At 44.4% G+C, this 15,952-nt stretch overlaps 1 protein-coding gene and 1 long non-coding RNA gene across 3 annotated transcripts in view; one reads left to right on the forward strand and one right to left on the reverse strand.

Moving 5' to 3' along the window:
• LOC309524829 (MOB-like protein phocein) overlaps positions 1-15,487 on the reverse strand; it is a 35,017-nt gene extending 19,530 nt beyond the window's left edge. Inside the window, exons 1-4 of one of the 2 annotated variants that reach the window (XM_082209928.1) lie at positions 15,334-15,487; positions 11,817-11,981; positions 10,333-10,422; positions 9,096-9,331 (exon numbers count right to left, since the gene is read on the reverse strand). In XM_082209928.1, coding sequence (XP_082066054.1) covers positions 9,281-9,331; positions 10,333-10,422; positions 11,817-11,981; positions 15,334-15,336 — 309 coding nt within the window. In that variant the 5' untranslated portion in view covers positions 15,337-15,487 and the 3' untranslated portion in view covers positions 9,096-9,280. Of the gene's footprint in view, positions 1-2,669; positions 9,332-10,332; positions 10,423-11,816; positions 11,982-15,333 lie in introns of those variants that run through there. The other variant, XM_082209927.1, reaches the window with a different exon arrangement.
• LOC309525208 lies at positions 4,219-10,322 on the forward strand. Its single transcript, XR_014216096.1, has 3 exons — positions 4,219-4,521; positions 4,565-5,394; positions 9,820-10,322. It is a non-coding gene; the product is annotated as an uncharacterized lncRNA (long non-coding RNA).
• Positions 15,488-15,952: the final 465 nt, after the last annotated feature.

Here is a 15,952-nt window from a genome sequence, read left to right on the forward strand (position 1 = left end):
ACATAACATAGGTAGCCTTTTAAAAGGAATAAGGCCTTTGTAAAGTAAAAAGGAACTCAGTAAAAAAACAGCTTCAAAAGAAGCCTCTCCAGTTTACAACCCCTCCTTCAGCCAGCTGCTTTTCCCATTAGACAAAAAGACTTGCTAGCTAGATGCTTCCCCATTTGGTCTTGGCCTTTTAACCTTAGAAAGAAGATCTGGGTCATTTACTGGGAGGCACATTGATATTATTTTACTATTTACCAACTATTAATTATGTTTATCTCTGCCTTTTTTATCTTCTGTAACATGTAGGGTCAGTGTCCTGTAATTTCAGCTTTTACGACTTTGAGAATTGTTTTCTGCTATCAATCAAAGGGGCCCTTGTCTAGAAGAATAAACATTACCAAGGTTGTAAACTGCTGGTCTTCTGGCTTGAAACTTTTGAAAATCTTTAAGCTCTCTTTAATATACAAGCCCTGATCAAACATTAATAAAATGCAGGCTTATGCCTGATGCCTCAAAACCTCAGCGCCTAGGGCTTGCCGATCGCATGGTCGGAGGTTTGAATCCCCGCGGCGGGGTGAGCTCCCGTCTTTCGGTCCCAGCTCCTGCCCACCTAGCAGTTCGAAAGCACCCCTAAAGTGCAAGTAGATAAATAGGTACCGCTTTATAGCGGGAACGTAAATGGCGTTTCCGTGTGCTGTGCTGGTGCCGGCTCGCCAGAGCAGCTTCGTCACGCTGGCCACATGACCCGGAAGCGTCTCTGGACAGCGCTGGCCCCCGGCCTCTTAAGTGAGATGGGCGCACAACCCTAGAGGTCAGACACGACTGGCCCGTATGGGCAGGGGTACCTTTACCTTTACTGTATTTTAAAAAGGCCTGGCTACATAATTTTAGCAGTAAGGGGAATAACTTGAAAATAACAACAGGAGTCATATCTAATTTAGTATCCAGCCATTTGTATGACACCAACATCTCAATGCTGTATATGATTTGCAATCCTTCAAGATGAATGTACCAATCTAGTTAGCTTGCTATAGAACCCACTTATTACTGGGCATTTCATGCACACACACCCTTTTCAGTTGGTGCATTCCTCTGGTATTATCCTAGGATAACTTCACAAATGTTTTCTTTAAGCTAAATTACAAAATGAACTTACTTGCCTCCAGGTTATTTCCTTCAGTCAAAATAAGGCACTTTGCTGTATACAAGAGTCCCAACAATACAACAAATACATATAATTTATAGACAAGAATTTGACTTGAATAGTCAAAACTTGCAGGCATGGCCAAACTTGGCCCTCCAGATGTTTTGGGACAACTCCCATCATCCCGAGCTAGCAGGAACAGTGGTCGGGGTGATGGGAACTGTAGCCCCAAACATCTGGAGGGCCAAGTTTGGCCATGCAAATTGCTGTGCTTGTTTTATTTATCAGCAGTTCAGCCTATGAAAAAAAGAGGGTAATACTACCTATACTTTTTAACTTGCCAAGATGGACTAAATTTATATGTATACACTACATGAATTGCTACTATAAAAGGATGGCAAGTGGGGGAAAATAAATAAGACAAAACATACATCAGTACAAGTTGCATCCAGTTTTGAGAGGAAATGGCTGGAACGCACATACTCAAGACAGCAGTTAAAACAATACACAGAGAAAAGGGAGAGTAAGAGACAGAAAAGATTCGCATTTCTCAATACAGTAACGCCAGCTGCTTTGAAAGGTTAAACACAGATAGGTGTAACCTGGGTCTTAATTACAGCAGGCAAGAATAATGTCAACACGAATCTCTGCCAAATATGCATTTTTAAAAAAATAATAATACAGCAAGTACATGAGCAACCTCACAGGCACCAGCCCTGAAAAATACAGGCTAGACCGCTTCTACTCCAACCACCACCCTCCAACTCCTCCCAGCTGTATTCATGAAGTCACTGCCCCCTTTACACCCAATTTTCCCCATCTTCACCCAGCACCTGAAGTCACCTTCCCAAGACCCCACCCCATGGACTCTCTCTCTGTGGGGCAACCAACTCCGTCAAACTCTTCCCTGCGCCCCTATATTCTTCTCCCCCAAACACCCTCTTTATCCTCTTTCCTCCCTGCACAGGTTACACGCCGTTTCTTTTCCCTTTACCTTAAACCCTCCTTTCCTAACCAACGTCACGTCCCTAAATTCTCTTTATTTCCGAAGCAGCTGCTTTGGGAAAAAAACAAAACCCCACAACCCACGTCCCTTCCCCGCAACTCCCTCTTATTCTCCTCCCTTTCCAGAAATCCCTGCTCCAGCCGCAGGACACGCAAGGCCGCAGCGGGGCGTTCCGTTCAGACGTTCGCGAAGTACACGGGAGTGGGGGGGGAGGGGAAGAACCGCCCACCACTTTTTGGTCAACGCCGGATCAGGACCCTGCCTGAACCCCCGACCCTCCCCCAACACCCAAAATAATAGCGCGGCCTGCCATTTTGAGGGGGAACATCCTACCCTCGCGTTACTTTCCCCTTCGCGGCGGCGGCGCCTCATTGCACTTCCCCGGGGAACGGAGCGAGGCGGAGAGTAGGCCTCGGCCGCCGGCGGCTTCTTGCCCCCCGTCACCCCCCTGACGCGCCACCGGGGGCCCCTCCTCCGGCACCCCGCTTCCCACCCGGAGCCAGGGACCCATCGAGCGGGCGCCGGGCTTACCTGGGCCTTGGTGCCCGGCCTGTTCCTCCTCAGCACAGCCGTCCCCTCCGCCATGACCATAGTGACAGCGAGCGGCGCCAGGACCCGGATGCGGCGGTGGCACAGCAGCAGCAGCAACTAACCAAGCGGGGAGGGCGGGGGGAGGAGGAGGAGGAGGGAGGCGGGAGAGGCGCGAGACGACGGACAGGACAACGCGAGACGAGCGAGCTTCCTCCGCAGGGAGGGGGAGCCGAAAGCCCGGCGGGAACGGGTAGGAGAAGCACGTGATCAGTCTACGTCAGGTCGGCGGGGGCGGGAGGCAGGCGCGAGCGCCGAAGAGCAGAAGTCTCACAGGGGCGGGGGAGGGGGGAGGAGGAGAGGGCAGAACAGCGCGCGCGCGCGCCCCGAATCGCAATAGAACGGCGAGGGGAAAGGGGGAGGAGCGAGTATGCGGAGGGCGGGAAGGAAAGGGCGGGAAAGGGGGCTGAGGAGAGGTAGTGAGCCGCCCTGAGGGCGTGTGAGGGAAAGGCGGTGTATAAATCTAAATACAATGGTTGCCATTAATCTGATTTGAACTGATTTTATAATGAAATGATTTTAGAATGTTGTTTTATTTTATTGTTGTTAGCCGCCCGGCTTCGGCTGGGGAGGGCGGGATATAAATAAAATATTATTTTTATTATAGATAGATAGATAGATAGATAGGGCGCCTCATATATAGGCAAAACTATGTGGGAAGAAAGCATAATAATAATAATAATTGCCCTGCACAAGAAAGAGGCCTGGACAAAAACAAAGGATGTGCTGTTTTTTAAAAAATAATAATGGGTGTGTCAGAGAAGCTTTCTTAGATGTTCACAGGAACAGGAGGAGGGGAAATAAAAAACACCCTTAGCCGATGGGAGTTGAAATACCGTATAATAATAATAATTTATTATTTATACCAAGCACATTTGGCTGGGTTTCCCCAGCCACTCTGGGCGGTTCCCAACAGAATAATAATAATAATGTGATAAAACACCAAACACTAAAAATTTCCCTGTACAGGGCTGCCTTCAGATGTCTTCTAAAAGTCAGATAGTTGTTTATTTCTTTGACATCTAGTGGGAGGGCGTTCCACAGGGCGGGCGCCACCACCGAGAAGGCCCTCTGCCTGGTTCCCTGCAACCTCACTTCGCGCAGGGAGGGAACCGCCAGAAGGCCCTCGGAGCTGGACCTCAGTGTCCGGGACGAACGGTGGTGGTGGAGACCCTCCTTTGGTTCAACTGGTGCAAATAGGTTTTTGGACAAAAATGAGGAGCGAAAGGTGGAGGCGTTTCTCATCGCTTGCGGCCATGCTACCTGCCCTTGCTAACTTTTGACAACAGGGCAAGGCAGTGGCCAGAACATGTCACCTCGCAGACACTTCTCTAAAACATAGCACATTATTATTATTATTATTATTATTATTCCATTTACAATGGTACCTTGGGTTAAGTACTTAATGTGTTCTGGAGGTTCGTTCTTAACCTGAAACTGTGCTTAGCCTGAAGCACCACTTTAGTTAATGGGGCCTCCTGCTGCTGCCGCACCGCCGGAGCACGATTTCTGTTCTCATCCTGAAGCAAAATTATTAACCCGAGGTATTATTTCTGGGTTAGCGGAATCTGTAACCTGAAGTGTATGTAACCTAAAGCGTATTTAACCTGAGGTACCACTGTACAACATAACCAACTTTTCCTCCAAGGAGCTCGAGGTGGTGCGCATAGGGCTCCCCATTCTCTCCTCACAACAGCCCTGTGAGGTAGGTTAGGTGGAGAGGCAGTGGCTGCCCCAAGGTCACCTGGTGAACAAGCTTCATGGCTGAGTTGGGATTTCAACCCTAGTCTCCCAGGTCCTGCTCCACCATAACCGCTAAGCAGCCTGGAGAAGGCCAGACTGCCTCAGGGGCTTTTGAATGTGCCTTCAGGAGAACAGTGCTGATCTGAAGGGGGAAACTAGGAAGCAGTAAACGGAAATATTGCATCCACTTTTATTTGTGGTCAATCCAGCACATTTCTTAGCCTGTCCATTGTAACATAAGTGTTATGTACTGAAGTTCTCACCCTGGGCCAGCAGGGGGTACTGTAGATAGTTATGCAAATGAAGGATCGAAAGTGACGTTCAGTGATTGGATAGTTTGTATGCAAATGAAGGATCGAAAGTGACGTTCAGTGATTGGCTAGTTACAGAAAATGGTTACTGTTGCATTCTAGTGGAGCTCTATATAAGCAGGCTGACTGAGCTCCTCAGTTCAGTTCTGTTCCAGCTTACAAATAAAGAGCTCCTTTGGAAGAATCACTGTGTCATCTGATATGTTCGCCCACAACTTAACAATAAGAGTCATAAGAGTTCAGAACTGGGTTTCCTTTTAACCTCTGAATGGAGCCTTTCCATTTTAGAAGAAGCACGGGTGAACTCAAAATCTTATAACTTTGGTCTATGAAAATATACCATTGCTACACCCTTAGTGCCTATGCCAAACATGTCTACAGCTTCCCATCATTCACCAGGGCCCAAACCCCAGCCTTTTCCCTCTCAAAAAATATTGCTCACCAAGGCCTTTCATATTTGCTTGCTTTTCAGAGCGGGTTTAGCAAAGCAAGCAGAATTAATTGCCCTTGAGAAGATCTTCGCCACGGACAGAAAACTGGCCACAGCTCCTAACCTTAGTGGCAGGTCAGGGAGCCTAGCTTTCATCTGTTGGCATCAAACCTTCCTATAAAAGGTAAAGTAACATTCAAAGAAAGTTTGGGGTTTAAAATTTAAAATTTGACTTGTTGCTCTGGTGGATCTATTCCGTAACAAAAATAAGGGGGGAACTTGGCTTTTGGTTTAATCACGATCACATTTTCAGTCTAGAATGGAAGAGGGTTAGGCTTATATTGAGCGTTTTATTTTAAGTGTTGCAGAAATTGACAATTATTTGCACTCCTGTCACTGAAGCAGTGCAACCGCATGAACTTACTTTGTTCTTTAATAAAAATAGCTACCAACCCCCCCTCCCCATAAATAAATTTCCACCTAAAAATTGGGGGGGGAGGGGTAAACTAACCTGAATAACAATAACCATATGTGCCAGGCAGACTAGCTAATGGGACAAGGTGTGTAAAAGAACAGTACAACACCGGGTTTATCAATTTCTTGTTTTGCTTATTACATTTACACTTGTAGAAGCAACATAAACTATGGGAACAAAACTTTCATTGTGACTTGGCACCAAAAAAACAGGTGTTTCCAGTGTCACTTCAGTTTCTGGCTAGATCAATTGCAAGTCAGCTACTTATATACAGTACACTAATTTAATAAAGAGGACAGGTGTTAGGTCTCATTGGCATATTAATAGGATCCAAAATGGTTTAAAAGAATACCCTAGTATTTTCGTGTAGGAGCGCCAATCCGGAAGACCACCTACAGTACAGTGTGGCTAAAAAGAGAGAATTATGTATGGGGGGGAAAAGGTGACTATGTACAAACATACTTTGTCTGCTTTACAACAAACTGGAATTTGGGTATAACATTTACTTGACAGAAAGCTAGAGGGAGCAAGGCACTTGTCATTATTTCCTTTCAATGAGAACCTGAATTTCTGGCAGTGGTCCACGTCTTTCTGAGGAAGTTTGGGTAGAAGCAGGGGAAAGTGGGTGCACCTTTCTGACCTCTCAGTCTAATTAAGTCTACCGTTTCATTCTTATCCAACTGTGTTATCTGGTGACACTGGGAGATCTGTGGTGCAGGTCTTTTTTATTTGCAACTTATTTGCATTCATTTCAGTAGACAGCACTTCAAATTCTACGATATTCAGAGCCACGGGAGTTTAAGGAGTGCCCTCATTCATACCATTCTAGAATTAAAGCAAACACCCACCCATAAAGTTCTGCACACTTGGAGGGTGGGGTTCAGATAGCATTTCTTGAATAGAATCCCCTCACCCATGCCACATGGCAAATCTATTTGATGAGGAGGAAACTTTTCAAAATTAGTAACGGTGTCAATATGTGCTGTTAAAGGCAAAACCCAAGCCCTTTGGCAATACTTTAGAATAGTTTATTGAATCATGGGCCCATGCTTTGGATTTGTTTATGGCGTTGGAACTTTTTTTTTCTCCCTCTCCACATGCACCTCATAAATTCCTTTAAATATTGACTATCCCTGCTCTTAAGGGGAGGTGTAAAATATATTTTGGTTGTGATCCATAATTAAAGAGAATCATGGTTCGCAGCAATGCCCTTCCTGAAGCTGACCTATCAACCATTAAACCATAAGCCAGTTTCAAATAAACAGTACTGGCCTTGTTCTCTGTGATATAGCCTTGCAGTGGATGATATAACATTCTCAGCTGTTGGCACATAACATTCTGCATAGCTTGTGCATCATGTCCCCCCATAATTTACAAGGGAGAGGCTCTTTATTTCTTGGCAGTTGAATCCTAAACATAGTGGCTTAGATACTGTTAACTTAAGTACACAGAAGGAAAGATTCCCAAAATTTCCTTCCCCCTTTTTTCCTTCCTTTATGGAAGTTGGGAAGGGGTCTACCGTGGGGTAGGTGGTAGAGGTTCTGGGTGTATTTGTGGCCTCCACTGAGCTCAACTTCTCTCAGATGCCAATTAGGGTTTGAATGCTGTTGCTTTAACCGGGGCAGAATTCACATGTTGGATTTCCATCATTTGGATTGCTCTCCCCATCTGTTCTCTAGTCAAGCAAGTATACAGTGGTACCTCAGGTTACAGACGCTTCAGGTTACATACGCTTCAGGTTACAGACTCCACTAACCCAGTACCTTGGGTTAAGAACTTTGCTTCAGGATGAGAACAGAAATCGTGCAGCAGCAGTGCGGCAGCCGCGGGAGGCCCCATTAGCTAAAGTGGTGCTTCAGCTTAAGAACAGTTTCAGGTTAAGAACGGACCTCCAGAACGAATTAAGTACTTAACCCGAGGTACCACTGTATTCTAGATCAGGTTTCTCATTCATCAAGGGCATTATTTCAGTGTCAAACTTTTGCATTTCGTTTTCAAGCCTCTTGTTATTGTGATTTGCGGGTCTGGGTCTTGATGTGCCTTATATTATCTCTGCATGCCTTCCTCCATTTTGTTTTTAGGGCAAAAGTATTTCCCACTTCTTTTCATTCCTTTAAACATTTTGAGAGAAATCATTACATCAATCAAAATGGGAGGTCATCAGAGCATGAATCCCTGTGGCCAAGCTATCCCTGTCCAGGAATGGCTAGCAGCAGCGAAACCTGGGCATAGGCACTCCATATTACCAAAGACCCCTGGCTCCAGTGACTATGTGGTATCGAGGAACAGTCCTAGATAATGTAATTGTTCCTTCAGGGTATGTGCAACCCCCCAAAAAACAGGTGGCCCCCAGATTCCCAGACCTAGGAAACACCCCACTTCCACATATTGGTGGCATCCAAACTTCAAATTTTCTGATGACCTCATACAGCAGTTTCATATAGAGAGAACAGGGGACAGAACAGAACCCCGTGAGACCGCATGGATTAGTTTTCATGGGGCTGAACGGAAACCTCCCTATGCTGACCTCTGAGACCAGCCCTGCAATTAGGAACAACACAGTGCCCTCCACTCTCAACTCACAAAGTTATTTCAATAAGATACTGTGTCTACAGTATCAAAAGCCACCAAGAAATCCAAGAGAATCAACAAAGTTGCACTCCCCTCTACACTAAACAAGGCTGTTTCAGTTCCAAACTGGAGCTCGACACCAAACTAAAATAGATCCAGATAATCAGCATCCTCCAATGATGTCTGGAGCCGACCAGTAGGTGTCATCATTTTATATTTGCCTGACAAAGCTATTTTGGTTTTCTCAATACTGGATATGCTTCCCCTTTTTCGATTTGCTGGCATGCAGCATTTTGAACAGAACACAGTAGCTTTTCTGGAAACTGTTTTACATCCCTAATTTTAAAGAATTGCACATTTTATTTCCCTCAAATGCTGGTAACCCTTCCGTGACAGCGCAATAGCATGGCCATTTTGAGTTTGTGCACCAGTAGCTCCTAGTGAGAAATGTAATGTTTTCCAGGTTGGAAGAAATTATTTTATTCGTTGACTTTTTTAAGGGATAATTATACTCGACTTGTGAACTCTCCAAGCATTCTGATGCTTTGTTTTTGTTTTTCTAAAGATGGAGAAATTGGTCCAAAAAGCTCTTTAGGATTACACGTCGTAATGGCATGATGTAAAGAAGGCTGTGATGCAGCATAGGAGGGATTGGGGGGGGGGAGGCAGGAAACTAAACCCCAAACTGGTTTCATGGTTCTTTGGCTCCTAGTCTATAGCTTAAAAATAAATAAATCACAAGCCATCACTGTTTCATCCTGAAATGCTTTGGTTACTTAATTAGCCAGCAAGCTGCTCTAAGTATATTTTTTTAAAAAACAACAACAGAACACACAGAATAAGATAGTAAGAAATGTATTTTGGCTATACACATTGTTTTATTTTGAAGTCACAATGATACTTGGTAATTTGGGAGAATTTGCATTTATTAGAAAATAAAGAAATTATTTACATGATGGAACAGAACCATTTGAGCACTTTTTGTGGAATGAAAACTTAATGATAACGCAGCAAGATGAACTGTTCAGTCCACATATTTTCCAAGAATATCACCATCTCTAAATATGAAATAGTCCTGCAAATAAAGAAAACAAATTTGTCCATGTTGAAGATAAACAATTAAGTAGTTCAAAAGCTGAAACACTGAAGCTCTTCCAACACAGAGATTTATGACATGTCCTTGGATCAGTGCTATACAAATATTAACCCAAGGACAGTTCTTCTACTTCATCATTGCTATTGCTCTGAAAGGGGCTTGAATTCCCCCAAGACAGACTTCAGATGAATTGTCTGGAATAGTTTACAGGGGTTCAAAAGAAAATTAAGAGATTCAGCTGGAATTCTTCTATAAAAGACCCATGTACTCTTGAGATTTTAAATCTCACCTAAGGTTTACATACATATACATAAACTTTTAACTTCCCCCCACTTTACATGGTTTGCAAACTTATTTCCACAGATGGTTTGGCCCTAAAATAGTACATACAAATGCTAGAATTTGTGCAATGGTGGTTATTTTTGAAATGCAGGTCACACACTTAGCAAACTTCTATTCCAATACAGGCAAGTTAAACCACAAGGAAATTACTGCAGTGGCTACAAGGGGCGAGTCTTGCCTATCGAATACTCAGCTTTCTCCCCAAGGAGGTAAGTCACAAATGTGTTTCACTACTTCTTGGTAACAGGCCTAAAAGCAGTAAAATCTCTTCTCCACCTCCCACAACAAAGGAATGGGGTTGCAGAAAGAGGACAGTGGCTATTCCAGATGCAGTTACTTCTGGATGGAGATGAAGGAAAGCAATGAAATGTTTATAGAAGGTAGGCAGAGACTGAGGCAGTGTGCATATATCTCGGAACATAGCATATGGAAACTATTAGGTATATGAGAATTAGGTGAGCAGACCACTGAGGTTTCTTGGGAAAGGACATGAAGATTCTAACGAAATGTATGTGATCTTCCATAAAATTAAGAGAAGCACTGCTTTTGGCTTTGTTTATAAAACAAGAGTTTAAGCAAGTATAAAAGTGGCATACAGAGTATAATATACAGTATAGAAATTTAATTCACATACTAACCTTGTCATCCAGTACAACTTTTGTTCCACCATACTCCGGTAGCAGAACCTTCTCCCCAACTTTTACACTAACTGGACGAGTGTCTCCCTCCTAAAGGGGACAAAGAATAGTTACTGACAATGTATGTTACAATGCTCTTAAAATGTTTTCTGTAGTGGAAATGCAGCTGCAATATTGCATCAGTTGGAGCTTCTGCACCAGGCCCAAGGGCAGCCTCAAAGCAAGCACACTGCTGTCATCCAATCTCAGGGCTACTAGTGCATGGTGGTCAAGTGATTCCGATCTGGATATGGCCGTAGCTGGCAAACTAAGCAAAGCTGGTAAAAGGCACTCGCAAGTCACAGAGGTCACGTGAGTCTCCAATGACAAAGATGTATCCAGGAGTACCCACAAGCTACGTACCGCAACCCCATCCAGAACAGGTTACTGGGACCATTTACCCACAGAGCATCTTCCCAGGCTTTCGGCACAAAGGCAAAATATAAATACAGGGCTGCATCAACACTACTGTTCCACTAGCTTGGCATGCTTCTGCATGCACAATGTAACTACACGCCCTCAAAAACTGCTCCAGGATACACACACCTGGTACAGATTTTGAGGGTACACGCAGAGAGGAAAGGAAAGAGGTGTCCAGTTGTGAAGTACATAGTAAGTAAATAAACACCACAGACCGTTTATGAGCCACTTACCCAACAGGAGGAGGCAAGTAAAATGCATTTAGATGAGTGCCCTTTGCCCCCTCCCAAAACCAGAAAAGACACGACGAGTGGCTGGAAGATAAAGCGCTCAACACAACCTCCACAGTGGCCTCCAACCTGATGTTTTGTTCTCCAACTCCTATCAGCACCAGCCAGAGATGGTCAAGTGCTGGGATGATGGGAGATGCAGCTTAGCAACAACCGGAGGGCACTAGGATGGGGAAGTCTGCTCCATAACATACATCTGTTACACGCACAAAAAAACCAATTCTTTCTTTCTTCCAATCTTACATCCACATCCTCTGAAAGTTTGCTTGGAGACAATGTTGTGCTACATTTAATGGGACTTACAGATAAGTTTGCATTGAGTTACAGCATTACAGGCCTTATCACTAAGAAAAGCAAGGAGTTCAGCTACCATTAGTTCTGTGCTATGAAGACATGCCAGAGAGTAAATGGCCACTGCCCATTCCAATTCTTTCTCAAATAGTGGAAGAGCTTGGGGGAAAGGATCATAGTGGTGGTTGAGGAAAGAAGAGGTGTATGATGATGATGATGTGCAAGTGAGGAAAGGCAGAAAAACAGCTGGGGGAGAAAAGCCTAGGAGAGCAGCAAGCAGATAATCACACCTTGAAATGTTAATTAGAAAGCTGTTGCCACTGTACCACACTGCTCATGATGCTTGAGGTAGAGTGGAGAGGTGATTTTGCCTGGAGCACTAAGGAATCTCATGTTTCTTATCTGAAAAGCTATAAAAAGCTTTGATAGGAAAGGTCTGCTTACCTTGCTTTTAGAGCCTGTTCCAACTGCCACAACAGTGGCTTGCAACACTTTTCCTTGTGATTTTTCTGGAATCATAATGCCTCCTTTAGTTACTGTCTCAGCTGCACACCTTTCCACCAATACACGGTCGAAGAGGGGAAGAAATTTTTTAAATGCCTGTCCTGCCTGTTAAAACAAATCACAAGTCATAATGTATCATAAGCAAACCTGAGTCTCTCAGCCACAAGCACATTGTCATCTGAAGCAGCAAACATGTGATTCTACCACTTTTGCACCACAGTAAAGGAATGATGGGGAAATAAGGGAAAATCTGGAAAAAACATAGTTACATATATACAATCATCATTATGGCCAATGAAGTGTTACACATGTCAGTACATTTTAGGTAAAGCAACTTCAAGAAAAAGTTAAATACTTTGTGTAGGTTTTTTTTACACATGATATTAAGATACATGCTTCCTAATTACTCAGTGATTCCTTTCTACAAATAAAGGACATCATGAATGTGAACCAACACCAAAATTATTGGCATCACATGCTGTTAAGAAATGAGTCTCACTCCACAGATCTTGTTCAAAGGAAGAATTCGCAGAAATAGCTATCTGAAAAAGCCATCTTCCCTACAAAAAAAATACCAACCTTATTTAAATATACCTAGGTGATCTTATTTAAAACAGTATTAACTACATTGGAATAAATAAATTTTGCACAAGGATGTGACTGGAAAATAGAAATGAAAGGTAGAGAGTTATATTGCTTATGTGTTTCAAATTGGAAGAATAGGCATACATGTAGTAATGGCTTTGGGACAACTTCCAAGCTTTGGTGATTTGGAAACTTACAGATACCACGGAAAATCTACCAACATTAAATTTAGTGTACTACCTTTATTAGGACAACCAAATTATATCACAGAAAGGTATGCAAGGCTCATCAATAGGAACCTTAAGTTCAAGTTAAATGATAGCACCACAAGAAAATGTTTAACAGCAAGAAATGTAAATTAACATTCCACAGTGTAAAGCATGTTGAACTTTGGACATTATTAACAGTTTTTTGGGAGGCCATCTACTTGTGCCCACCCACTGGTGCACTGGAAGTTCGCTTGCGCAACTGAATACCCCTTCCTCCTGTTCCCTCATAACCCCAATTCTGTTCTGACTTGAGGACCCTGGGACAAACTTGGAGGGCATGGAGGAAAAGGAAGGGAAATATTCCCATGCAATTTTAGATATTACCCATTAACCAAAACATTTTATCCAAGAATGTTTTGATCTGGAAGCATTAAAATAGTAAAGGGTGTACTTCTACTACTTTCTGTAAAAAGCAACATACAGTATTCAATTTCATATTTAAAAGGAAGCTTTTTGCAAGACTAGATGCAAAACAAATCCACATATTTAAGCAGGCAACTATGTATGGGTTAAAGAGCAACTATGTAGGAGATAATAGAAAACCAGAGAGTGCTAAAATGAAGCTAGCCAGATCACATGACGCTGGCTCACTTTCCCGGCCTTCTCGTGGTTTCCAAAGATATCCAGCATGGACACTTACAGAAACAGCTAGAAACCAGGAGAAGGCCTGGGTTATCTGTACTCTTTGGACACTAGAGGTCGCTACTGCAGAAGGAAATTTGAAAGTCTTCTCGAATAAGCTAAGCAAATGGACAATGGAACCAGAGAAGGAATTACCTAAATGTGACCAGCAATTAAAGTATTTCCATTACCTGGGAGCGAGTCCCACTGACTTATTTCCACAGAATCGAATTTCAAGTTTGCAGTGCAGATGCAGCACTGAAGACGAGTGATTAAGAGAATTTAAAACATCTGAAAACCCATCCTCAATAAATTACAGTTTATTAAGAGATTTAACAAGTATGTCCCTACCAAGAGTATTCAGCAACAAATATTAATAAGTAAAAATTAAAAAGAGTGTCAGCCACCTATTTGGATACAAGTCAGTAAAGCTTTTGCTAGGAAGTTCTCAAGGGTTAGGAATTTACAGTACATTGTGCAAAAATACTTGGACTCTAAACAAACTTTGGTTTACATCTTAGTAAGAGCATATTGTCAGCACCAACTCTTTCAACTGGTACCAAATTGCTTTAGATTAGTCCATCACATGCCCCACTTTTGGCAATAACAATCCCTGCATGCTCCTACACTATTAAGAGCAAGGAGACTGCTACAGAGGAGCAAGTCCCATAGGACTTACTTCTGAGTAGGTATGGTTAGGATTGTGCTGTAGGGATTTACCTTAAATCAACTAATTTGACCCAAAAAGGATTCATCTCATCTCCCATTATTTTGTCGCTTGCCCAGTAATTCCTTTCCTTTGCAGCACTACTGAACCAACAACTATCCACTCTCAGTAACAGTCAACGATTGCTATAGCAAAAAAAAACCCCTGACTTTGCAATCTGCACACTTCACCACACAATAGATACAACTTGTTGCAAAGCAGAGGACGTTCCTGTCACTCACTGTCAAGAGATTCAGAAGATAAAAGGATAAGATAATAAGGAAGAATAAAGAGCACATGGTGTTGTCAGATTTGATTGACTGGTAAGTAAACACTCCTTCATATACAGTGATACCTCGGGTTACATACCCTTCAGGTTACAGACTCCGCTAACCCAGAAATATTATCTTGGATTAAGAACTTTGATTCAGGATGAGAACAGAAATTGTGCTCCGGCGGCGCAGCAGCAGCAGGAGGCCCCATTACCTAAAGTGGTGCTTCAGGTTAAGAACAGTTTCAGGTTAAGAATGGACCTCCGGAACGAATTAAGGACGTAACCAGAGGTACCACTGTACTGGGGAAGGCAGGGTCAAGGAGGCATGTGCAAAAGATTTCCTCCTCACCACCTCACACCCCTTCGGGACTTGGAAAAGTATGATGGGCAGCCTGACTTCCCAAGAGGCTTGAATCCCTGTACTTCCATGCTGCACGTGTGTACTTTACCAAGGGTTGGAAGGGACCACGAGGGTTATCTAGTCTCACCCCCGGCAATGGAGAATCTTTTGCCCAAAGTGTGGTTTGAACCCATGACCCTGAGATTCAGAGTCTCACGCTCTACGAACTGAGCTACCCCTCTGCACTAACAGCTAACGCTATGGAGTTACTCTTCCAGGGATTTGCCTCGTCCACCTCCCGCCATCACGCCTCGTGGAGGCGAGCTGCGTGCTGTCCATTCATACGTGCATCACGTGGAGGCTCCTGTATTGGGTGGGGTGGGGCTAGATGACCCTGGGGAAACCTTCCGCCTCTACCATTCTAGGAAGGCGTCCACTCTCCCCGGCCCTGGGCTCTGCATTTTTGCACCGGTGCCGCCAGGCAACTGAACCCTACTGGGGGGTCCCCTTCTGCCTATTTTACAGGAGAACACCTTTCATCGTGAATGGGTGGAGAGAGAGACTCAAGAGTTGAATTAATGAGAGGGAGAAAGAAGGAAATATGGATTATTCTTCCCAACCCTTTGCAATTACTTCTCGAGAGGAAAGCGCGAGCAGCTTACCATGGCGCGCGCTTTACAAGGGCTCCTGCTCCCGCTGCGAGGACTCCTTGCACCCCTGACCGACCCACAGAGCTAGCACGCGCGGAAAGGGTCACGGCCCGCGCGTGCGCAGACCTTGCCCCGGAAATAGCGGGGAAACTACTTCCTGTGGCGGTTAGCTGAGGCGTAGTGGGGGCGGGGGAGAATAGTTGGGATAGACTTTAAAACTTTTTCGGTTCGCGCTTTCTCATTACTTGCCGCGAGCCAGATTTATTTTTTTAAAAAAACAAACCCAGATAAGGTGTTCGGGTTTGTGGGCGTGAGGCGACACTCCCGCCATCTTGAGCGAGGGCGAAGGGGAGCGGAGGTGACGCAACGCCCCGCGCGACCTTTCGCGAGCATGGGCATTCCAGAAAATTCTGGAACCGCGGGGCCCGGGAACCTGCGCAAGGCATAAACGCCCGCGGGGCCTTTTGCTTTTTGAAACCCGTCCAAGCGCATAGCGCAGGCGCTCCGGGGAGAGAGCCCCGCCCACTCAACCCACCCCTGACGTCTCCTGCACCCGAGGCGAGCATGGGGCGGGGCGCGAGGGTTATGCCGCCAGGCTGGTTCCCGGGTTCCCTTCCGCGCCAAGCTCTCA

This window comes from Podarcis vaucheri, assembly GCF_965113315.1.
Source record: "Podarcis vaucheri genome assembly, chromosome: 1".
Taxonomy (NCBI): Eukaryota; Metazoa; Chordata; class Lepidosauria; order Squamata; family Lacertidae; genus Podarcis; species Podarcis vaucheri.